General features: G+C 41.2%; 1 protein-coding gene across 1 annotated transcript in view; it reads right to left on the minus strand.

The window, feature by feature from the left end:
• The window catches only part of CD36 (CD36 molecule), a 36,632-nt gene that overhangs the window by 4,252 nt on the left and 6,648 nt on the right, over positions 1 to 25,732 (minus strand). Inside the window, exons 2-10 of the mRNA XM_045001947.1 lie at positions 18,179 to 18,339; positions 16,490 to 16,634; positions 14,533 to 14,712; positions 12,959 to 13,050; positions 11,355 to 11,401; positions 8,625 to 8,694; positions 5,583 to 5,770; positions 4,629 to 4,747; positions 2,001 to 2,074 (exon numbers count right to left, since the gene is read on the minus strand). Coding sequence (XP_044857882.1) covers positions 2,001 to 2,074; positions 4,629 to 4,747; positions 5,583 to 5,770; positions 8,625 to 8,694; positions 11,355 to 11,401; positions 12,959 to 13,050; positions 14,533 to 14,712; positions 16,490 to 16,634; positions 18,179 to 18,339 — 1,076 coding nt within the window. The remainder of the gene's footprint in view (positions 1 to 2,000; positions 2,075 to 4,628; positions 4,748 to 5,582; positions 5,771 to 8,624; positions 8,695 to 11,354; positions 11,402 to 12,958; positions 13,051 to 14,532; positions 14,713 to 16,489; positions 16,635 to 18,178; positions 18,340 to 25,732) is intronic.

Below are 25,732 nucleotides of genomic sequence, written 5' to 3' on the forward strand. Positions count from 1 at the left end.
AGCACCGATTGGGAACTTTTCAACAAATCATTTCTGTCAAAAAATACAAATTTGTTGAAAGTGAAACTATTTGTTAAACAGTGACAAATTCAACAAAACAGCTGACTCAAAAAAATTGGTAAAAAAAAGTACTAAGATTATCAAAACATCCTATTTTGACAATATGGAACCAGAAAGTTTCCATTTTGAGATTTCAAATAACTTCTTATTTCTAAATTTTACTCAATTTAAAATAAAAGTAAAGAAAAAGGAAAAAAGGTTGACACTGAAATGAATTTTTTCAAAATTACTGAAGCAAACCATTTTGGTTGACTCAAATGAAAAAATGTTTTGGATTTTTGTTTTTCAAAAATGTTTGAGATTTCAGTTTTTCATCATATTTCAAGATAAGAAAACATCTTGAAGCATCAAACATTTTTGTCTGATGGGAAAGCCATTTCTCACCTCGCCCAAATATTTGTATATATGCATGCACAATAATGGGATCATTCCAAGACTAGTGCATGCATATTTTTTTTTCCATACAGTTTTCAGTCAGAATGACTTTCGTTTTAAATTAAGTTAAATAAAACAATGAAGAAATCACACTGCGTGTCTCCTGTGTAATGTGCTGCATCAACAGTCTCATAGTACGGTATCGGTTATCTTTTCATTGGCACTAGTTTTGGAATGATTATATTATTCACAATCTCCATGTACTATATAATTCTGCTTTTGCTTCTCATCCCATTTATTGTTTGTAGTTTCATAACATGACTCTAAGTCCTGATACAATGCCCACTGTAGCCAATGAGAGTTTTTCCATTGACCTCAGTGGGCACTGGATCAGGCCCCTAGTGCATGCCAGGCATTCCCAAGAAATCTGAAATTTGAGTTTTACTTGTAAATGTTGGAGCTGAAGGACATTTTTAAAAAAATTAAATATCAGCAAATTGTTTCAATTAAAAATGGAACATTTCATGACATTCACAAATATTTGGCCTTTTTATGAGCTGCAAAGCAGGTTGACATTTCTGGCATTTTGAAATTTCACAAATTGGAAGATATTTAAGATTTGATTTACAAAATTTCACACCTTTTATATTTACATTTATTTCTGATTGCAATGGACTTACAAGCTTGTTAGAAAGTGTTCTCATAGTTTATTTCAAAAAGCTCCCTTTTGGGTGATAGCAAGTACTGAAGTGTAGGAAAAGAATTAGGGACTTGATCTTGCAAGTTGCAGAGCACTCTGGCCTTAATCCAGCAAAACACTTAAGCATGTGATTAACTTTAAGTACCTGAGTAAACTCACTGAAATAATTGGGACTATTCACATGCTGAAAGTTTTGCACATACATGTTTAAGTGCTTTTGCAGGATCAGGACCAAAGTATGTATCATCCTGCAGGACAGACCCCTAAGTCTCCAGTAACATAATTAAATGATAATTATAAAAGTAAATCGTATTCACTTTGGGCTTGATCAATGATTAAGTTCAGAGCCCGGGAGGGAGCGGAAATCACCAAGTAAATCCTCTTCTTTAGTCTCAGGGACCACTGAGATTACGTATTAACTGCTGCTTTCATTAATAGCAATATTGTGGGCCCAGGTCCTCAACTATTCCTTGTCTCCTCTTACCCCCACCAATTCCCAAAGGAATGGTCTAGCACTCAGAGATCACTAGGGTCTAAAGATACCCTCGCCATGTATCCTGTGCCAACTGCTGAGATGTGAGCTGTATAGGAACAACTTCAGTCCTTTACTCTATCCAAGGATTTCTCCAATGCTGGGAATCTTCAGTGGGCAGGTTTAGGAATATAAACACATAGCTGCCATACTGCAGAACTGAGACACACTATCATAATACAGTCATTAGGAAATGTATATTTAATATTTAGGTTATATTTATTGAAACTCTACCAAGCATTTTTGTAGAGCCAGTCACCCTACTTGCAAAAGGGCTAACAAACAAAATATTGTACCTGTGTTTTAGAAACAAAAGACAGAGAAAACACTTACTCGATCTTTGGTGCAGGATTCACCAGTAAGTTTATTTGCAGCTTTTTGGCAAATCGTAATGTAAACCCTGTGGTCTAAAGCCAGAAAGGTAGAAAAGGAGAAAACACAAAATAAAGCAAAACAAATAAAGCAACCACAATGAATGTAATGCTTGTGATGGTGGCCACTACAAGCTTAAGTCTGGAACAGGTACATCAGAGAAATCTGAATTAACACTGTTCATGAACTTGTTTACCATTGGGATTACTTTGAGGGGTCAAAGGGTCATTTCATTCTTCATGCCCATTCTGTTCTTGTGTCTTTATTGAGACGACTATCAAGGTTGCAAATTAATATTAGAGCCATTTTCCATCAGAAAATGCTGATTTGATTAATTTAAAATACTTTGCAGGGATACATTGATTTCATCAACATTTTTGGCAGGAAATAATTGAAATGTTTTGTTTCAATAAAAACAAAATGTTTCACTCCCATAAGGTGAAAACTAGGGCTGGCCAGAAAACAAGAATTCCATTTCATGAAAATTGAAGTTTTCTAAATTTCCCTCATTCCGCATCAAAACAAAAATGAGACCATTCAAATTTTGTTGCAAAAAAACAAAAAAACAAACAAACAGAAGAGAGAGAGAGAGGCTTTTTGCCTCCAGGATAGCCCATAGACCTGTGGTCAGGGCACTCACCCTGGATGTGGGAGACCCAAGTTCACATTTCTGATTTGTATAAAGAACTTAAAGCTGGGTCTCCCTCATCTTAGGGGAGTATACTGATCACTATGCTTTTGACTACCCTAGTCTCACACTTGCTCCCCACAAATCCCATTCTGAACCTGAGAAATGGATACATTGCCATGAAACGTTTCAGTCCCAACCAAAAAAACATTTTGTAAAAAATTCCCAACCAGCTCTAGTCTAAATATTTCATTTAGACTTCAGCACTTTAATATTTGTTATGTTACATTATGTTATAATTTATAAGGTCAAAACCAAATATTTCTAGATATTTTGTTCTGTGAAAAATTCCAAGATTTCAACTTTCAAGCCTGATTCAGAACAAACCAACGTTTGAAGTCTCAGATTTTCCATGGGGTGGAATTTTCATTTTTTGACTACCTCTAATTAATACCAATAGCAGAGATTGTTTTTGTGGACATCTGTACCTTAGCAAGATGACTGAGACTCACAACTACTTTCTGAGACACATAGATTAATTTTAATCTTCATCTTAAAGGTTAAACATTTCGGTATCACTTGTTCAGTTTTTCCCCACTTTAACTTGTTTTTTGAATGATTCAGCCAGGCTCCAATCCAGTATAAAAAGTGTTTAATTTGAAGCATGTGAACAGCTGGATTGAAATAATTCAATGGGACTGCTCCACATGCTTAAAGTTAAGCACATGCTTTGCGGGACTAGGACCTAAGTGGAGGGAAAATTGAAGCTGATTAAAATCAGATGTTCAACAACAATGTTTATTTAGGAATTTATCACAGTTGGAAAGTGTGACAATCAAATGCACTCTGGAATCAGATAAACGGGAGGCTTCATTGTTACAGTCATTCACTTGGAAGGCAGAACAGGCTGTACTGCAATTACTTGGTCAACTTAATTAAACTGTGACTGTAATTTAGATGAGACTTACTACTTAATGAAACCAACAAAATCAAAACATGTTTAAAACACAGCAAAAATAGATGAGCTCTGTAGGGGATAATTTAGAGAGGAATATAACAATTTTGGCTTAAACACAATCTTGGGCCAGATCTTTAGCTGGTGTAAAGTAGAATAATCTCATTGACTTCAATGGGGTTACACTGATTTACATCAGTTGAAAATGTGGCCCCAACAGATTTTTCACCCACCCTGGATGAAATTCTCAAATGTATGACATATAACTATAAGACCACATGGATGCCACTTTCATCATTATACATTATACATACATAGAACAGTGATCACAGAGCAAGATAATTATCGTATTTGACACAATAATTCATAGCAAAGATTGTGGTCACCAAACTGTCATACTATGTGTTGTTACATATGGCATATGTTTGCCTAAAAGAGGTCATCTGATCCTAGGCTGCTCTACATATGTGTTTATAATTTACAATTGAGTTGGTTTCATATAGATTGAGAAGTTGAACAGTATTGTGAAGAAATGTTTGTATTTTGTGCTGGAAGAAAGACAATTTGGCAATTTAGAATGTCAAGTAGCAAGTATTTAAAAAGCATGGATCTGTTTAATTTAATTTATTCCTATAGTGTCTTCAAGTATCCCTTTTTCAATGACAGCGTGCAAAAACAGACTCTTTGAACCAATTCTCCCTGAATGTTGATGATCTGTAGAAACTGGACTCTCTGCATAATTTTGTAAAAATCAAAACCTGACTGAGATTTTGCCAACCCACACTGACTCCAATCTGACAACTATAGGGATGAGTCAAAATTAACACTTGTATGTGAGCTACCAAACTTTGGAGGTCAGAATAATATTTGATGGGGTTCTGCAAAACCCAAACACCAAAATATGGGCTTCTCTGATCATATCTGAAATTAATCAGTATTATAACTACACTGCACAGCAATACTGTGCATGGTCATCAAGAAACAAATACTATAAATGTTGGCTTACAGGCTCTACGTCTAAAAAGGTCTCGTGTTCATCCTTATTTGCACTCAATCCTTCAATATTCTCGGACACATCTTCACTTGCATACAGAAAATGGGGAAGTGTAATATACACTGGTTTTCCTGTTATAAAAAGACAAGCAAAATTGGAAAGTCAAGCCTTAGTCTGGTTTCTCTTATCTGGTACCTCACCTGAGGACATTTTATTTATTTATATATAAATAAATATCTATGATGTGCACACAAATATACACATTCAGTAGGAAGATTTACTAAACCTAAAGCAGAGAGAGAGATTCTATGGGGTCTACAATCCTATTGGCATGTAGATAATTTGCATGAGTAAAATTAATTGCTATTAAAATTACAGCATATGGGCCAAATTCCCAGCTGTAAGTTTACTCCAGTGGAATTACATTGAGTTAAACACCTGCTGCTTTCATCCTATATATGCACATGTAGTTATCACATCATGTATATGAGATCTCACAAACACAGGAACTGTGACCATCCAAAGCTTTTATACAGTGGATGAAGCTCCTTTTATTCTTCCCCACACAGAGACAAGGGATAATTTAGCTCTGAGTGTGTAAATGGTATTAAAACTTCCATTGCTCTTTCTCTTCCTTATTCATCTCTCATATTTTTATTTCTTGCATTTGTACCATCAAAGCTAGATATATAACTCCATCACCACAGTCTCTGAGCATCTCTGAAGCATTCATAAATTTATCTTCTCAACATCTCATGAAGGTAAAGAAGTATTCAAATCTCTGTTTAAGGAATCAATGTTTCAGAGAGATTAAATTATTTGCCTAGGGTCACACAGGAAATCTGTGGCAGAGTCAGGAATTGAATCCAAGTCTATTGAATCATAGTCTAGTAACCTTAACCACAAAACCACCCTTTCTCCCAGGCCAAATGGCTTGTTTGGATTAGTGACATTTTACTACTCTACCTCCTTTGCAGGCGCTAATGTCCAGGGCTCCAGATGATGTGCAATTCTTTGACAGAACAGTTTCTGTGCAGAAGCATTTATTTTCTGGAGTTTCAAGAGGAGATGCAAATGCTGCACGAGGAACTGTAAAACGATACAGGGGGATTTCCTTCACAGTCTGCTCACTGTCAAATATGCCATAGATAGATCTGAATATAAAAGAGAAATGTTTCATTTGCCTCTAGTTTATATTGTATTTACAGGTGCTTTGGTTGCTAATACACATTCATGTCCGACACATTATAGAGACGTCCTACCTTTCTCGTTTTTTAAATGATAAAGTGCTCTTGGGAGCTGCTCGGATGATTCCAGGCTCCCTTTGCCCTGGATTAGCAGTTTGTGGAACTGCCCAGACAATGAACTAGAGTACATGACATTTCCAGAAAAGAGACACAGGCAGCGGTGACTTTACAAATCTCAAGAAAAACTTCCTAAATGTAAGAACAATAGGACAATGGAACAAACTGCTGAGGGAAGTCATGGAACCTCCTTCACTGGAGGTTTTCAGAAAGAGGCTGGATAGCCAGCTGTCTTGGATGGCTTAGATTACAACATATCCTGCCTCTTAAAGGTAATAATTGGAGATAGACCAATCTCCTAGAACTGGAAAGGACCTTGAAAGGTTATTGAGTCCAGCCCCCTGCCTTCACTAGCAGGACCAATGATTCTATTATATAAAATACAGAAACAGAGACAAACGTATACAGTTAAGAGTAAAATGTATAAACAACTCCTTCCCAGGGACAGAGCTACAGTGCCTGTGGTGATGGAATGTTTTAAGTCTTCCAAAGTGGTTTCTGCCTGGCTATATACTAGAAAAGTTTTAATGGTATTACTACATCAGAGGTGTGATTTTTTTTAATGATATAGTGATACCAGTATAAGCCCTAGTGTAGACGTAGCTCTACCAATATAAAGGTGCCTTATATTTGTATAACTTACTTCACTTGGCAAACTGAAATAAGATGTACTGGTATAAACCCTTTTATACTGATATAGCTGCATCCATACTTGGGGTTGGGGAAGGCGTTACTGGTGTAGTTAAAGCAGCAAAACATTCTAGTGTAGACAAGCCATTAGAAGAAAGCAGTGTTCTGAATGTTGCTGTGTCCTATATTAAGTCAACCATTGCCTTCCCTGACTGCTGAGACTAGGTCAGAATTTAGGGAGACCCTGTATGGTACTACTAGAAAGAAGCAACTATGATTACTTGATCTGAGAATAAAGATGCAGACAAGGTCTGGAGAGAGGGATAGCTCAGTGGTTTGAGCATTGGCCTGCTAAACCCAGGGTTGTGAATTTAATTCTTGAGAGGGCCATTTAGGGATCGGGGGGGGAACATTGTCAGGGTCAGTACTTGGTCCTGCTAGTGAAGGCAGGGGGCTGGACTCAATAACCTTTCAAGGTCCCTTCTAGTTCTATGAAATAGGTCTATCTCCATATATTTATATTTTTATTTGCATCCAACAGCCTGAATGAAGAAACAGTTTCTGTCTTCTTCACCAGGTACATGAAAAGTCCTTTGCTGTGATTGGCAGATTTCAGTTTTGGGGTCCAAGCTGCTCCATGGTAAGAATTTGATTTATAAACCTTAATCCTTTCTAATGCAACCTTTAAAATAAATGATGCATTTTAAAGAAGAAAAAGCTCATTCCTGGCACTGAAAATCAAAATTGAGCCTGCAAATGTGTCACCTGGGAGAATTAAACTTCCGTTTCCTTTAAATCTATTGAGCAGTGTTTGTAACTACCCCACTGGAGCATTCAGGGACATTGTATGGCAACAGCACAAAAGACAGACTGAAAAGAAAATATGCAAGGAGATTTATTAATTTGTATTAATTATTTATTTATTTGGGGTAATATATGTCATATTCTGAGAGAAAGCAGTTTGATGTATTTGGCTATGAATGGTGAAATACACACCTGTACAGATGGCCTGTGCATCAGTTAAGCTCCACATAAGCCCTCAAAATAATATTTAAACACCTTGTGCTAGCCCTATGCACATGGGTGAATTATATTATTAGCCCTGGTCTACACTGGGAGGGCGGGGGATCGATCTAAGTTACGCAACTTCAGCTATGTGAATAACTTAGCTGAAGTCAACGTACATAGATCGACTTACCGTGGTGTCTTCATCGCGGTGAGTTGACTGCTGCCGCTCTCCCGTCGACTCTGCCTGCACCTCTCGCCGAGCTGGAGTACAGGAGTCGATGGGAGAGCGCTTGGGAGTCGATTTATCGTGTCTAGACTAGACGCGATAAATCGATCCCCACTGGATCGATCGCTGCCTGCCGATCCAGCCGGTAATGAGGACGTGCCCTTAGGGTATGACTACACAGCAAGCAGCAACCTGTGGCAGTGAGTCTCAGAGCTTGGGTCTGTAGACAGGCTCACAGGACTCATGCTGTGGTGCTAAAAATAGCTGTGTAGACCTTTTGAGCTGGAGTTTGGGCTCTGACACTGAGGGTGGTGGGTTTCTGAGCCTGAGCTCCAGCCTGAGCCTAAGTATCTACACTGCTATTTTTAGCAATGTATCGCAAGCCCAAGTCTGTAGACCCAGACGCTGAGACTCACTGCCATGGCTGCTGCTTGTCTTGTAAATGCACCCTATAGGCCAAGTTCTGCAACCCTAATACTTTGTACTACTTGTTTGAATAGTCCCTTTGAACTCAATGGGCCTGAGTCTCCTCTCACATCTACCACTGTAGTTCTATGACACTGAATTACACCAGTGCAAAGGATCAGAGACTCAGAGGCATTGCAACTACTCACTACTCAGTACAACTAAGGGTGGCAGAATCAGACTTTAAGTAGCCAATCATGAACACAGCAGATTCACATGGTTAAAATCAAAGGTTTGTTTATTGAGTTGCTTCAATGACCCAAGGTCAAGCAGAGCAGTTTCAGCAGCTGTCTTAAATAGTTTTTCAAAGAATATGATTTTTGGTGAGCACGCACAGGAATATGTGCACAATATGGATCTCTCCATTTGTCCTACCTGCAAATATCAGAGGAAAAGAAGTGCAGGATCCTGTCCTTCTTTACAAAAGGAGGAAATGATGCACCATCTATGGATGAAATAAAATAAGAGCTTGAATGTAATTCCACTTTTATGACATGAGATCATTGATAATGCCACATTCAGCTGTGGTCTTTTCTATACATTTCTCACAAAGAAAGACAAATCTAGTGCCTGTGCACACAAAGATTTATGCAAGGCATTGGCCAAGTCTTGTTTTCTATTATAAGCCTGATTTTGGAATCCCCTCTGAAGTCCCTAATAAGTCCTTTAATCTTAAATTTGGCATATAAAGTCTGTGGCGAGCAGGCAATATCTTTAACAAATATGAGGGTATGTGCCATAGAAGATACGGGGCACACAAAAGTATTGATTGTGACTCCCTGCTGCCTTGTAGATTCAGCTCCAGGATTTCTGTGGCTAGGTTTGAGAACTGATTTTCAGAGATGAACATCCTGTTGACTCAGTTGGAATTATGGATGCTTGACGCTTATAAACATCATATCCTTAGGCTTTCAAACTTGTGTTTCTAACTACATATTGACTCAATATCACTTCCACCATCCCACTGAAGATAGCTCCTGCCCAGCAGGATGCTGTAACAAACCTCTAACCAGTTCATTCTCTGGCTCCTGTAACCGCTTCTGTTTAGGTTTTATACAGCACCCATCACAGAGTTATAAATGCTTCTCTGGTATCTTTGCATCCTCAGCCTCAATGACAGGAGCAAGGAAACTCTCTTACAGACCATCACTCGACCTCTGTTAGCAGCAGAGGCTTTTCTCATACAAGCCTAGATTCCACCCAACCACATGTCTGTGTGCTATTCCTAAATCCTAACAGCCTAGGAAATGGTTGGCAAAACCTGACTCACTTTCAAATCCTTGGATGCGAATGTTGCCTATGGTGTTTAATTAAGTTATCTAAACACTTCATTTTATCTAGTAAGGGAAAGCAGCTCCACAAGAGAAGGAGGAATTCTTGCCATACAGAACTCTGATTTGCAGTTGGCCTAGTTGAACCTAGTGCTTGTTGTGACAACAAACTGAATATCCAATAAACACTGAGTTGGATTACACAGTGACTAGTAGTCATCTCTGGAGGCTGCTAATTTTACTTTTAAAAATCTTCTGTTCTTTTGCTAGGGCACTGGGAATTTAAAAGACAAATATAGAGTCCTTTGACAGTTTAATGCAAGCAAGCCTTCCTCTTTAAACCTGTTACCACAGTTACATTTCGTTCTAGGATGAGGACAGATTAACAACCATAAGAGAGACAAAGAAAAAGAATTAGAACAGGCACAATAGGTTCAGCTCCATTTCTGGCTACAAAACACTTTCCTTCATTCTCCATCCATATCCTCTCAGATACAATACCTGAGTTTATACTTCATTTTATACCCAGGGCCGGCTCCAGGGTTTTTGCCACCCCAAGCAGAAAAAAAAAAAGTGATCACGATCTGCAGTTCTACTGCCACCGCTTCAGTCTTCGCCGACAAGTCCTTCACTCTGAGAGGGACCGAGAGACCCGCTGCCGAATTGCCGCCGAAGAGCCGGATATGCCACCCCTCTCTGTTGGCCGCCCCAAGTACCTGCTTGCTGGGCTGGTGCCTGGAGCCGGCCCTGTTTATACCTCACCAGAGCCACTGAATCCATTTACCAGAGAATGCATATAGTCTACAGTCTGCAAGCCTGGTTTCACCATGGCAAGGAAGGAAGAGCAAAATAAAGGCAGAGAATGGGAGAAAGGTTCAAGTCAATGACGAAAGAGATGGAAAAAAGTTCTAGGAGCTAAGAATACTGCTTAACAAATAATCACTAGCACAGACTGCAATAAAAAATCAATCCTTCCTGACTCAGCCTTCATAAGAAACTTAAGCACTAGTAAGGTGTTATCGTATCTGAATCACTTAGGTGTGCTTTACTGTAAAGAGAATGTTCTATACTAGCTAGCACTGTACAGTACAAATAAACCTGCTTGTTTTCACACTCTCTGGCTTAAGACCTATTGGGAAGAGAACTGCAGGTACACACAACATGCAAGATAAACTGTTCCAAGTTTGTTGTGTCCGCTTGTATTATTGTGAGTGTGGAGTCCCACAGGATTAATTTCTTGGCCCTCTGCTCCTTCCTATCTATCTTCTCCCTTTTGGTCATCTTGGTCTATCTTTAATCTTAGCTATTGCTTTTACAAAGACAATGGTAACACAACTGTACATGCATTTTGACACCTCCGTGTCCACCCTTGCTACTTGTTTTGACCAAATGAATTTGTGGCTTCATCTGAACTTCCTTCATCTAAGTGCTTCAAAGAGAGAAACATTACACATATCCTCCAATGTAATGCTGTATCGTCTGTCACCAGTCTTTGCTCAGACTCCCATTTGCCGCTACTGTCCATGCCTTTAACACTTTTACTGTTGCAACAGCCTTCTTTATGGCTTCCAGAAGCCCAGGCTCACCAGGTTGCAGCATCTGCAGTACAATACTTTCTCTAGTGTAGTTTTTCCATGAGCACATTACTTAACTCTTTGCAGCATTTTAGGACCCAGATTGTATTCAGATATTACACAAAAAGAAATCTCTGCTGCATGACGCTGTGCACACAATTAAAAGGGAAAAGACGGCTGGAATCTTTTCTGCGGCCCATGGTGCTTTCACTAAGACTGGAATTCTCTTATGAACAGAGGAAGAGAGAGAGTAGGCTCACCTGTTCCATTGACCATGTCACACTGGCCATCCCAGAGGGAAAGAGTGCTTTAATGAAAAATAAAAACAGTTCCTGGTCATGCCACATACCATGTATTGTTTAATGTAATCTATTTCATTACCCAATTAGCTACATAGCCCTGCTGTGTAGCTGCAATCACTCACTGCTGAAGCAGGGCCTATGTAACTGAACAGGGATGTTTTCAAGACAGAGAAGTCCCCTCCTTGATGCAGGGGTTTGTTGTTTTGATTTTCAGAATCACTTCACTTGCTCTTCTCATAGAGGTTTTGGGCCCGAAACTCCTCAGTTACACCATTATAGCTCCACTGACTTTACTGTAACTATTCATGATGTAAGCGTAAGGAGAAAAGGGCTCTGAATTTGTTCTTCCTTTGCATGCTGTTTCCTTTCATCAGAAATCAATGTAATCTAAGCTGCAATGTGCACATTTTGATCTTTGCAAATAGGGAAACATCATGAAGAAATCTGATGAGATTTCCTGGTTAAAAAGAAAAGCACAAAAGGCTCAATGGCCACTTATGGAAATAAGAATCCCAATTTAATGAAGTTGAAGTCTTTTGAAGTGTAGGTCCAAAAGTTTCAACAGTATTTTTATTTATATGCTTATTTTATTTAGATTTACATTTGAATCCCTCTGTTTCCTAACACTGGTAGGATATTTGGTAGCATATAGAGACTTGTCTTAAACAGAGATCAAGTGAGATGGAATATATGGACTTAAACATGTGCTGCATAAGTATTCACTACCAAAAACAAATGTTCTAGATGAAAAATATAAACAATATCTATGAAAACAAATGGAACGGAAAATCTCTGAATTTCCACACAACCTGAACAATCCTTCCACTGGTTGTTCTTCTTGCAACTCCCTGTGAGAAGGCCTGACAGATCATATTGTTTTGGGGATAAAGGAATAATAAAGATTGCTGTTAGATACAAAATCCCTGTACCTTCTCAGAAATGTCTCTTGTGACACTGCATTAGAGCAATATTTAGATGTATGGACATGGACAGAATTCACAATAGTTATAATTGACTTCTCCAGACCAGGCAATTCACAAGGATCAGAAGATTAATCTGCCCCCACCCCAAATTTCCTTTACCAGGTTTGTTTTATATTGTAATGGATGGTTATCACTGTCTGGTCTGGTATTGCTGTGACTTTCTAACTTTAATGGCTCCACAATAAAGTAATCACTAGTTCAATGCATTGAAAAAGATGCAAGAATAGAAAGCAGTGGCAATTTCTTTTGGTATTTTTATCGGGCCAAACTGTATTCAATCATATCCTGTGAAACCAGTGGCATAGGGGATTAAAGGGATCCAATCACTTGCAAGGGAAAACAGCAGCCACTCGTTAGATTACACTATCCATAACTCCCTGAAATTCAAGGCCAAAATGGACCCATGGTGGGCTAAAAGAGAGACTATGGTTTTGCTGATCCTAGACCTGATCCAGCATTCACTGAAATAAATGAGTTTTTCAATTGACTACAATGGGCTCCGAATCAGGCTGTAATGTCTTGTATAGAGTCATGCATAGAAAATATGCATATTTCTCTTATAAACAATACTTGTGGTACCTTTTGTTTTTATAGGATTGAATTATTGCAGTTTTCCTTATGTCATCTTTCCCATTAAAGACTCTGTACAGTCCATCAGATGTGCCATTATACTGCAAAAGACACAAGAACAGGGAACAACAGTTTAGTTTTACTGCTCCCGGGACTTTTAGCAAGATCATATATGAATAATTGTCCTTTATGTTCTTATCCTCTATGGACTTTATGCTCTTCCTCACCGTGCAAACATCAGGTGTGGGTTTTTGTCCTCATACATTTTGGAGTTACGGTTGGGATGGAGATTTTGATGAATGGAATCACCTATTTGTTAATGCTAATAGCAAACAGACACTAAGAACCTGATTCAGGAAAACACTTAAGCGTGTGCTAAACTTGATATACACAAATAGCTCCATGGGGACTTAACTTGCCTCAGTTTAAGCACCTGAATTGAGTGCTTTGCTAAATCAGGGCCAGAAGGGTCAGATCCTGCCCCCAGTGCATAGGTGCACTAGTGTGGAGAGACGGTATAAAGTATTTCTTCTTATCTAAGCAGCAGCTGGGAAAGATTCCAACCAACTAAGTGCTAGAGGAAAGACTAGGAAGGTGGATCTCTTCTCATATCTGTGGGTGCCAGCCCAGCCAGCTAGTACAAATGTTGCTGTCTGCTGTACATGTGGGCTGGGTATCTATCTTTCTCTCTGTTGCCTCATAGTAGAGGAGCAGACAAATACCTAGTAATTCCCAAAGGGATTCTAGCGACAGGACACTTTCTCCAACTCCAGCCACCTATACACTTATCCTTGAAATGTTTGGATGGTTTTGACCTATGCCACTCTGCCTCGCTGCCCGTCCCCTCCCACCCATGACTGTGCCACACTATAACAAACAGAAGAGAGCAGATTCTGCTGATTTTATCAGGTACAAGAATGCCACTGAGAAGCTCTCCGCCCCCACTTCCAAACCATCATCATTATAGGCTCCATTCCTGAAACAGAGTCCACACACACGTGGACTCTTGCACAGAGCCCCTGTGACTCCAGTGGGACTCTGTAAAGAAGCAGGGTCCACACGTGGGGATATTTTTGCGGGATCAGGACCATATGGAACGGGGTCGATGCTCTCCAGTCACTTCCATTGATTATGGCCATTTCTTTCCTCTTTTTGCTTCCCATGAGAGAATGCCGATATCTGTGAATAGGGGAAAATATTAGGGCATGTCTAGACTGCGTTTTAAAACTCCTGGCAATGCATCTCAGAGGAAAGGTCTACTGAATTGGGGTTGCACTGTGGTGATGAAAACAGGTGTGACTCTGGCTGCAGCATGGGCTCTGAAACCCACGCCCCCTCCTGGGTGTCAGAACCTGAGCTCCAGGTCAAGCCCGAACATCTACACATTTTTGCACCCTAGCACAAGCCCCCCAAGCTTAGATTTTATGGACCCAAGCTCTGAGATTCACAGCCGCAGGTGGTTTTAAAAGGCAGTGCAGACTTACCCGTAGGTGCTATCTCCCTAAACTGCCACTGTCAAGTTGTCCAAGTCTCTTTCCACAGAACGTTCACTACAGGTGTTTCTCCTCACAGATTTTACTTACAGGGTAGAAGACACCAATTGTTCGGTCCACAGGAAATAGCACTTTCTTTAAGAATGGGTCTTCGTAGCCCCAAAGAATTTCTTTCACACTTCTGGTTTGAAGCATGAGCGATTTAGATGACTTGATCCATGTATTTAGCAATATCTGTACAAAAGAGTTTTGATACATGGCAGGTGCAGCCTGTAATAATAATAATAACAGTTAGTATGATCTGGTAGACACATTCAGTGCCAAAGAAGATGTATTCATTATTATTATTTATATACGTACTGGGGGACAAACTTAGCTGGGACTAATAAGGCTGTGAAATGGAGTAAGGGGAGAAAGGTCTTCCCTAGCCCTCTGTGCAGCCTAACCAGAGCGCAAATTAAGACATGAGGCATCAGAGCAAGCTGTTAGGGTCACCGATCCCACACTGCAAGAAAGTAGATGGGACGAGTGCACAGATGGTCCAGGACTGGGCAGAGCTTTCAAGTTAGCATACGCTTTGTGGAATTAGGACCTTGAGATGAATTTAGGTGCTTAACTTTGTGCATACAGGTTCGAAAATATTAGCCTTGATTAACATTGCTAAAGCACTTGGATGCTCTCGAGCGAAAGGAGCTATGTTTATCTAATTTAGAATTAGAGATTTTTAAAAAAAAAACACAAATTTGTCACACACACACACAAATATTGTCTCCTTTTGGTCAATAAGCATTGAAATTCAAACATTTTCAAATGCAAAATGTAACCATGCTGTTACTAGCATTATAATTACAGTAGTTCCTCAAGGTGCCAAACAGCATGAAGGCCTAGTGACATAGTGAGAGAGTCCCTCGTAGTTTGCATAGACAAGCTAGACAAAGGGTGGGGAAAACAGAGTGTTGTTATTCTCATTGTACAGATGGAGAACTGAAGCACAGAGAAATCAAGCACAGGTCACATAGACAGTCTGTGGAAAAATTGGAAATTAAACCCACACCTTGAGAGTCCCAGTTCAGTGCCTTAACTACAGGACTATCATTCAACTCCAGATTCTTCCTCTCTGTATTGCACAGCATCGAGCGTACTAGTGTTTGTAATAATAATTAATAAATGGTAGTTGTTTTAATAAGGGGCTGTTTCATAGCATCAGTTTTAAAGCAGTTCTGCTTAAAATCTGGAGACACAAGATAATACTGCAAAATATTAGTCTTAACTCAAGATAATTCAGCAACAAAGTCAAGAGCCAATAAGAATATGCATTTTATAGCGTCAGTCAAAGCCAAATGTTCTAATGATATGAAAATACACAAATAATTCAGGCAGACAAAAACAAGTGTAGTACCCCTCTACAGATCAGGTCCCAGGCTTCTTGGGCAAAGTGCTTTTTCTTAAACAGACTGTGATCTCAACAGGACTGGATGGCTAAGGGGACACTACCCCATTGGCACTAATTGGCACCATTGTTAGCCATTATAGTAGGGAGGCCAAGTATAGAATGAGCATGGGATTTGTTCCAGCCCCTCCCTCCAGAGCAGGGTTGAGGAGACTGCCAGAACCGTGTGTAACACCCACAATGCATTGCTTGCCCTGCATCGTGGATAGAGAGGGAACTCCAGTCTCCAAGATAATCAGTTTAATTTCACATTAAAACTGGCCAATAAACTCCTCTTGCCCTATGTGCATAAATCCCACCTGAAAGGTTTTGCTGCTGGCTTTGTGTTTTGTTAACACTAATTGGTCCCTGGGCCTGATTTGCATTTACACTAAGCACGGTACATCAAGAGTGTAAAGGAGCCTTAAATTACATGTAATATATTCCCACTTTCAAGCTGCTTTTACACTGCCAGAGTGGTGCAAAGAATCAAGCCCCCTGTGTTTTAGGACAATGGTGCCCACCCTGCAGTTTTGTTATTAGCTATAACTTCTCTTCTCTTGCCCTTAATCCTTCAATACCCAAGCTGGGATATTATTGTCTCCTTTCTTTACTTACAACAACAGCGAGATTGATGCATGTAAAGGTGTCATTTTCGGACCCAACTGACATATCAGGCTCGAAGCGAGCAACATTTGGCAGCATATAGGACACGGTGTAGTCAGGATGTTGAGTGATATTTTCTTTGGGTAAATATCGCATCCTTAAAATACAAAAAAAAAAGCCAAGCATAGTTTAACATTGATTTTCGAGCCATATGGCTCACTGGGCATGACTAGAGCTGGTTTCTCTTGTTTGAAACATTGATGGAAAGTTTTCCTGAGGAATTTCAAAACTTTCTCAAGAAAAATTTGCACCATTTTCCAACCAGCTCTAACTGTGGCAGGGAAAAGATTGTAAATATGTCCCTTTTTGGGAACATCTGCACCACAGTCAGAGGTGTGATGGCAGGATGTGTAGATATACCAATGCTGTCGTTAATCTTGGTAGCTCGGGTACCAATAGTAGGGAAGACATGGCAGCACAGGCTTCGCTGTAGACTAGCAGCCTGAGTAAGCACCCATGGTCCCAAGTGGGCTTGTACTGCTCTCACTGAAGCTGATGCTGTACCAGCTTCACTGCTATTGGTAGCTGTGCTAGCTAGATTTAAGCTAGCTCAGGTATATCTCCATGTGCTGCACTCAGACACCCCAGTTGCACTGTTATACAATTCCGGGATGCCTTAGAATTCCAGGAGTATCTGTGAAAATACTACGTTTCTTGTGAAATATTTTTGCCTCTTCAGTAATTTCTTCAATGCATGATTATATAGTCCCCAGCCACACACACATACATATACACTATCTGGATGGCAGCAAATATTATTATGCAGCTCTTCAAGTTTTGATCTGAATTAGTCGGAGTTCATCATATCATACATTGTTCAGGTTCTCTGAAAGGATGAGCCTCTCTCATGTGTTCAGGGAGGTCAGTAGAGGCTATTACGATTTGTTTTCCTAGGCCATTATGTTAGAAAGTGAGAGATTGTGTCCCCAGAAGACACTGAAGTGGAAGAGGCCTGTCGCCTGGAGTGAATTGGACATAACAACATGACTAAAGTTTAGGGTGACCAGAGGGCGTGTGTGAAAAATCAGGACGGGGATGGGGGGTAATAGGAGCCTATATAAGAAAAAGCCCCCAAAATCAGGACTGTCCCTATAAAATCGGGACATCTGGTCACCCTACTAAAGTTAATTACATGCTTTCCTGAATAGAGATGAGCTGCTGAATCTGGGCCTTGGTAAACAAACTTGGGAAAATAAACATTTCGGTGGTTTGAGTTTTGCAGACTACATTAACAGTACTTGTGAACCTTCAGGGCCAACAGTTTAGCTACAGATGCAACAGCGTTGCCAACTTTCTCAATTTTATTGTGATTCTCGGCATAATTGATGCTTTTCTTAAAGCATCGTCTCCCGGAGTCATATGAAGCTGTGAGAATCCTAGTGGTCTTTTTTTTTTTTTTTTAAAGAAAGCATCTAGCCCTGATGGTTGCAGAGAAAAGCATGGAAATGGGACCCCCTAAAGATTCACAAACCAGGAGACAAATAAACGAGGATCTGTCGGTGTTACATGTGCAGATTTTAAGGCATACCTGTTATGTCTGTAGCTCTTTCTCATGGACAGTGTATCATTCAGAAGAGCTTTCGGTAACTTTTAAAATACTCCTAATACGACATATAACATATTTTGAAAGGGTTTGCCTACCTGTATGTGTAAGGTCCAATTTGTTTGAGTATTGGCCGTGATCCATTGTTCATCACTTCCTGTGGATTTTGCACATCATAGAACCAAAACTGCCTGTAAACAGCACTTCCTGGCACAACCCAGTTTTCATAAGCTATTGTACCATTTTCGATGACATCTTCCTGTAAGCACAACAGCAAAACTAAAATTAACCACAGCAAAATTGTTGCTCTGAGCACTCCAGGATAGAGAGGAATGATGTTAGGGCAGTAGCCTAGGACATGGGTATTGAACCCCACTCTGCCTCAAAATTCCTTATGACCTTGGGTAAGTCACTTACCACTCTCTGTGTTTCTGGTCTCCAGCTGTAAAATGGGGAGAACAGTACCAAGTCACAGAGGCATTGTGAAGTAAAATGTAAGATTGTGAGGCACTGAAATACAATAGTGATGGATACCTAAGGGTATATCTACACTGCAACTAAACACCAACGGATGGCCCATGTCAGCTGACTTGTGCTAAGGGGCTCAGGTTAAGGGGCTTTTTAATTGCAATGTAGATGTGGGGGCTTGGACTGGAGCCCAAGCTCTGGGCCCCTCCCTCTCCCGGGGTCCCAGAGCCCTGGCCCCAGTCCGTACTTGAATGTCTACTCTGCAAATAAACAACCCCTTAGCTCAAGCCCTGCAAGCATGAGTCAGCTGACACAGGCCAGCCATGGGAGTTTAATTGCAGTGTAGACATAGCCTAAGATAGGCAGTTTAACCTTTTGTTAAACAGATGGGGGGGAAAAAACCCCAAATCTAGCAACAAGTGATAGTAAAGTGTCTGCAAACGGGTGGCTTGTGGCAATCATTTCTGATGAATCTTTAAAACCGGTGGTCTGGCTAGACTATGGAGTCAGATGTACACGAGGATACAATCTGACCACTGATGTAAGTCATCAAGAACCTGATAGAACTTCCAGTGAAGTCAATGGGAACCTTACCATTCACTTTAATGGGAGGTGGCTTAGGTTCCAATACCACATCATTTGAGTATCCTGGACAAGAAAGTTTAAAATATGACTAAACTATGCTTAGCGTGTTGTTTAAGAAAATCTTTACCTGTGCCTATTGTTCAGTGAAGGAATCAAGCTTTAGATACTCAGTAAATTATTTTGCATATAGAGAAGGCAAAACTACTTAGCAAAGAGCTGACTGAATTTTCAATTTGGCCACCGAACCAAAAAATAAGCAACAAAAAAATTATTTTGGGTTAACCCAAAACTGATTTTTTTCCTTGTTTTTTCTTGCTGAAACAAAAAGTGAAAAAAAAAATCCAGTTTGAATGGAATATTTAATTTTCCTGAAATGAAACATTTTGGTTTGGGGTAATTTTTAACTTTTTCTTTTTTAAAATTAAGTCTAGCTAAATTTCAAAAGGAAACATTGTTTAGAAATGAGAAGGCAAAACATTTTACTGTATTTTGAAAGTACCAAAATGAAATGTTTTAACTTTTTCCATTTTTGTTCCCTCCTCTTTTATTTTTGCCAAACAAAAACTGGATTTTTTGACAAATAAACTATTTGTCAAAAATATTTCACACAGCTCTACTGAGTACCAGTCCTGTGCAATATTAATTAGTTAATTTGCAGTACCCACAATAGCAGTAAAAAATGCTGGCATCAGAGTGTTGTGAATAAAGAAGGGGCTTTTGGGTTAAAATTCTCCAGATTTTCTTTGCATCACAATTTTGCCATTTTGAACTTGCCCAGCACAAAACAGACCTGCATAAAGAAAGCGCTTAGAGAGCGCTACATAAAGATGTTGCTTAAAATAACTGCTTTGTGTAAATACAGCCGTTTGTACTCTGACACTCTGATTCATAAATACACTGGTGATAGTTTAAAAGCCTGGGCCTGCTGTTTGAATCGCAGCAGTAATTTATGTGCACAGATATTTGTGTGAGAGGGAACAGAAACGCAGCAGCAACAGATCTAACTTTTCAGATTGTACACTTGCACGGAGAGTCTGAGTCAGCAAAAACAAACAAACAAACAAAAAAGAAAACGGAGCCTTTAATATTGTGCAAGCCCCAGATGGCCAGGGATGTTGGCACAGCAGTATATTAATCCAGGGGAAAGATCGACCTTCCATTATGAGGCCATTTGCAGGAGAGGCAGGTTGGTGCATAGGCACCCGAGGGCCCTGAGATTTCAATAGAACACCAGTTCCCAAGGGTTTCTCAGAGGATGAGCGCCGTAAGGTTAATAATTGTCTTCATATTCTTGGGCAGGGGAGGAAGTGGGGAATCCTGGCTATGCTGTTCACATCGAGTTCCCCATATGACCAGGAGAAGGGAGTTCATGTAAGTGCTGTACAACTCCCTCTGCCTGTATTCATCATCCTCTCGGACTGGAGGTGATTCACCTGTGGGGATTCAGTCCTGACCCCATATATACCTGCCATTCTTTTCATTTGTGGAACTGGTAGCACAATGGTTTACAAACATTTAGTGCTGAATCACCACACTGGCCCTCCCCGTCTCCCAGGAGGTAGGTACCATGCCAACTTTGCAGAAGGGGAGACAATGGCAGAAAGGTTAAGTGTCTTGACTAAGGCCTGGTCTATGCACAGTTCTTGTACTAGTATAACAATTTCAGAGAGGGCTGTGATCATTATACTAGTATAGTTATACCAATATAATGGTGCCTGTACCAGTATAACTACATCCACTAGGAAGGTCATACTACTCTCATTATACAGGATAGTTAACATAGTCTAATTTTTGTGTAAAGAGACTGTGTCGGAGCTGGCATTGGAATGCAGGAGTCCCTTGCTTTCAGCCCCATGTTTACTACACAATGCCAAGCTAGTTCTCATGCTATTAGGCCTTATCCAGGAGACCACACTGACTTCGCCACAGCCTCCAGCTAAGCGATAGCTGGCAGAGGTTCTAGTCCCCTAAAAGGCAGGCTGTGGCTATATCATCACTGCCAAAAAAGGCACGTTTTTGACCGCAGGATAATGAATGCACATTAGCTCTCCTGCTGTAAAATCCTAGTGGAGCTAAAGCACCTGTAGTTTTTACCATGATGTAGCTCAGTGAATGCAACACTAGACGTGCGCCTGTGGTTGTCATTGCCTAGTTAACCTTATGGTAAAACCATAGGCGCCTAATCTCCACTAGCATTTTACAGCAGGAGAGCTAACACGCATTCGTTGTCCCATGATAATACCTCACCTCTTTTGGCAGTGAAGTCAGAGCCTCCTAAGCACCGCATCCCAAAACCATTAACTGGTCTGTTCTCCCTCCAAGAACACATGGTGCCAGGTTTCAGTAGGTCTGAAAATCCAGCCCTGTCTGGCTAGAGGGGAAGGGGGAGTTACCAAAGCAGAAAACGTTAATCTCTAGGGCTGGACATCAGTTTCTATTTTCAAAGGAGCCTTTGCAAGAAAAGGGCTAGAGACTTTTTTTTTTAAATGAAAGCAGGGATTGTCCTTTACATTCATACCCTCTCAGAACTGGGGCTAGAGACCATGGCTGGGGACTTTGCAGATCACGGAGAGCAGCTCACCACATGCTGCATTGTCTTGTTTTCTTGGCCGGCCTTTACAATGAAATGTCAGACAGGGACTCCATGCTTTGGCTGTAGCCTCAATAGTTTCTTCTCTCTCTCATATTTGTCAGCTCAAATTAGGATATTGGGAAATCAAGTGCAACCCACAATATGCTTTCCAAATGCTTGATTGCTATCCATGATAAATGGATGAGACTCCACAGACTGAGATAAATTCAGAAGGGACCATCATGATCATCTAGTCTGACCTCCTGCACATTGCAGGCCACAGAACCTCACCCACCCACTCCTGTAATAGACCCATAACCTCTGGCTGAGTTACTGAAGTCCTCAAATCATGATTTAAAGACTTCAAGTTACAGACAGTCCACCATTTACACTAGTTTAAACCTGCAAGTGACCTGTTCCCCATGCTGCAGAGAAAGGCAAAAAAACCACACACATACACCCCCAAAAAGAAAAAAACAGGGTCTCTGCCAATTTGACCCACGGGAAAATTCCTTCCCAACCCCAAATCTGATGATCAGTTAGACCCTGAGCATGTGGGCAAGACCTACCAGCCAGACACCCGGGAAAGAAGTCTCTGTAGTAACTCAGAGCCCAGATAATTTCATATATATATAGTTTTGGTCCACATTTTTCTTGGAAAATATTTTGGGTTTGCATTAAAAGAAATCAGACTTTGAACATTCTCATTTAAAAACTAAAACCCAAAAGTTTTTGACAAAAGCAAATTTTCTGCAAATATTTCTATTTACTTAACAAGCTATTTTCCCCAAAAAATATATTTCAATGGAATGTTTTTGACCATTTCTAATATCACATTTATTGATTATAGTGTGTTGAATGCAAGATTTAATGCTTCTGTAATGTACTTGTCACAGGATTAAATTCTCTCCATGGCTTAAATGTGAAAAACCAATGGGACCTTCACTCACTTACTCCTGGATTGAACCTATCCCTTTTATCCCCACCTTCCATACATTAGCTAGCAGATTAAAAACACAGGGAATGATGAGAATCAAAAGTAATGGGGACTGGCTTCATTTTGAAGCCTCACAATAATCAAATTGACATGTTTGGTGATGAAAAAACTAAAACAAGGAAAGTTGCTGTTTGACAATGTCTCTGAACAGGCCTCCAAAAGATGCCGACTTCTGGGAAGCTCAAGCTGCCCATGTTGTGAGCACCTCAGGTTGAAGCAAAGCTACTATTGGCCTATCTCAGCTTTGTCACACACCTGGCCATTTTATGAGTATATCAGCTGCCTTGTGCAACGGAAAATGTGCATTCCGAATTCTGTAAAACGGAGTCAAATATATTCCCAGGGAAGGAATAATTCTCAGGGTTATATTTTCTAGTTTGTCTTAATTATTTACTACTTTTAAAGTGATGACGACAATGATGAGTCTTATGTAGATTAAAGTCCTTATTCAGGCTTTATCGGGCCAAATCGTTTCGTGCTTTTTCAGTCTCTGCATGCGAAAAAACTTCTATCGAAGTCAATGAAGGTTTTTATCATTAAGGCCCTGACTACGGATTGCAGGATTAGGCCCCGTATTACTATTTATTATGTATAGGGCTGTGTGTGGCTCAAAGCAAGGAGTTTAGTTAGTATCACTGATATGGACATGCAAGCAGGGCCCAATTCTCTTTCCAAATACACTGTTGTTAATCAAGCACGATCCCTTCCCACTGATATAAAAGAAAGGAGGATAAGGCCTATGATAGATAATAGATAGGCAGAGAGTCAAACTGCTGAGTTACAGTAATCATTATCACCGATAGGTTTATTGCTTTGTATGCATGAAATTCATCTTGGCTATGTGAGTCTTGCACAGCTGGTAGCATTTGCCTAAAAGATTCCAACATGTTATCAGGGATATCTCTGTTATCAGGAGTTGGACGGTTAAGGAACATTGGATTCTACCAAGTCACCTAGGCAGGTGGCTCATTACCCCAGGTACATAAAGTGAGTTGGTTAGAAGGCTGGAATTAGAGATTTTGTTGGCCTAAGCATCTCCTTAAAATGGCTTTTGAGGTGTTGGGTAGAGCAGCTAAGAAAAACTTCCATGAAACCTTTTTCTGTCAGAAAATGCTGTTCTACTTAAATCAAAATGCTTTGCAAAACCTGTCATTTCAACAAACCTAGGCAGGGGGTGGGGTGGGCAGGGACAAGGGAGGGAGAAGGTGGTCCAATGACATCACAAAAGTCTTGTTTAGACATTTTCTAAATGAGACATTTTCGTTTTCTGTTTTGAACTGACTTTGTTTCATTCTATATTATAATGTAACATTTTAAAAGCCAAAAGCAAACACAAAACATTTTGATTGATCCAAACTATATTTTAAAAATCAAAATTTCTTCAGTGGAGAATTTCAAAATGTTTGGGTTTCATTCCTAACTGGAACAAAGCCAGCTTCCCAAATCTCACAATCCTACATGAAATGGAAATTCTGTCCACCACACAAGCTCTAGTGTTAGGGGGAACTGAACTGGAGCCCTCCTGAGGCAGAGGCAGGTACCTTTAAAAGGGGAAATGCCCCTCTCTGACAGCTTCGCTGTAGCTGGCTTGGAGCGGCGCTGGATCCTAGCCCCTGCCCGGCTGCTACTGCTGGTGTGTCTGTGGGAGTGCATGTGAAGGCACAGATCTCCTGAGAGCTGTTCTGGGGAGTGACTGGGACAGAACTGCATTGCTGCTGTAAGCTCTTGGCTGCGGCTGCTGTTTTCAAGGGTGCCCTGGCCACAGTATAGCACCAGTGCAGCTCCCAGACAATGCAGGGCTGGAGCAAGGCAGCCTGGGTGGAGATTCCCTCAATAGGCCTCTGCCTAAAAAAACCCACACCAGCCCTGGATGGGAGTGCGCTATACAAAGAGAGGATCCAGGGTGTAGGCTAAGCACTCGGGACTACGTGATGTTAGTTGTGAATGTTTAGAACAGGGGTGGGGAACCTATGGCCCGCAGGTGGGCTACGGCCTGCTGCTTCATTTCATGCAGCCTGCCGCAATTGTCCAGGCTGCAAGCCAGAAGCCCTGAGCCTTGGTGCCTCCTACCCTCCCACACCCTGTGGGGCTGGAGACACAAACACCAGCTCACTCCGCTGCAGGGGGAAGCTGGGGTTGCCAGGATGTTAAAAGTCCAATCAGGTCCATGCAGCTCCTGGAAGTGACTCACATGTCTCTGTGGCCCCCCAGGAGCAGGGGCAATCAGAGAAGCTCCGTGTGCTGCCCCTGCCCCCAGCACCGGCTCTGCAGCTCCCATTGGCCAGGAACCTCGGCCAATGGGAGCTGCGGGGGCAGCGTGTACCACCCAGAGCCAGTTGGTCCCTCCACCTAGGGGCTGAACATGGCCACTTCTTCTGGGAGCAGCGCAGAGCCAGGGGAGGCAGAGACCCTGCCTTAGCCCTACTGCACCGCCAGCCGGGAGCCACCTGAGGTAAGCGTTGCCTGGCTGGAGCCCGCACTCCAAACTCCCTCCCGTTCCCCGACCCCTTGCCCCAGGTCAGAACCCCCTCACCCTAAGACCCTCCCAGGCCCTGCACCACCACCCACACCTCAACCTCCTGTCCCAGCCTGGAGACCCCTCCTGCACTCTGAACACCTCATTTCTGGCCCCACCTCAGAGCCTAGGGAAGCCCTGAGCTTCCGTGTCCTCCCACGGGTCAATGGCCCCTGATATAAAAAAGGTTCCCCACCTCTGGTTTAGAACCACTATTCTGAGTGGCCACCAGAGGCAGGTCTACACTGTGGCTGGGAGTGAGCCTCCCAGGCTGGGCAGACAGATTTGCACTAACATCACTCGAGCTAGCCTACTAAAACTAGCAATGCGGACAGTGCAGCTCTGCCAGAGACCTGGGCTAGCGACCCATGCACAGAACCAGGGGGTCAGGTGGGCCCGAGCTGCAACATCAACAGAGCTATTCTTAGTGCACTAGCTTGAATGGAACTAGCATGAGTCTGTCTACCCAGGCTGGGAGGCTCTCCCAGCTGCAGAATAGGCATAAGTCAGGGGGC

The sequence above is a fragment of the Mauremys mutica genome, chromosome 1 (genome assembly GCF_020497125.1).
Source record: "Mauremys mutica isolate MM-2020 ecotype Southern chromosome 1, ASM2049712v1, whole genome shotgun sequence".
NCBI classification, from domain to species: Eukaryota; Metazoa; Chordata; order Testudines; family Geoemydidae; genus Mauremys; species Mauremys mutica.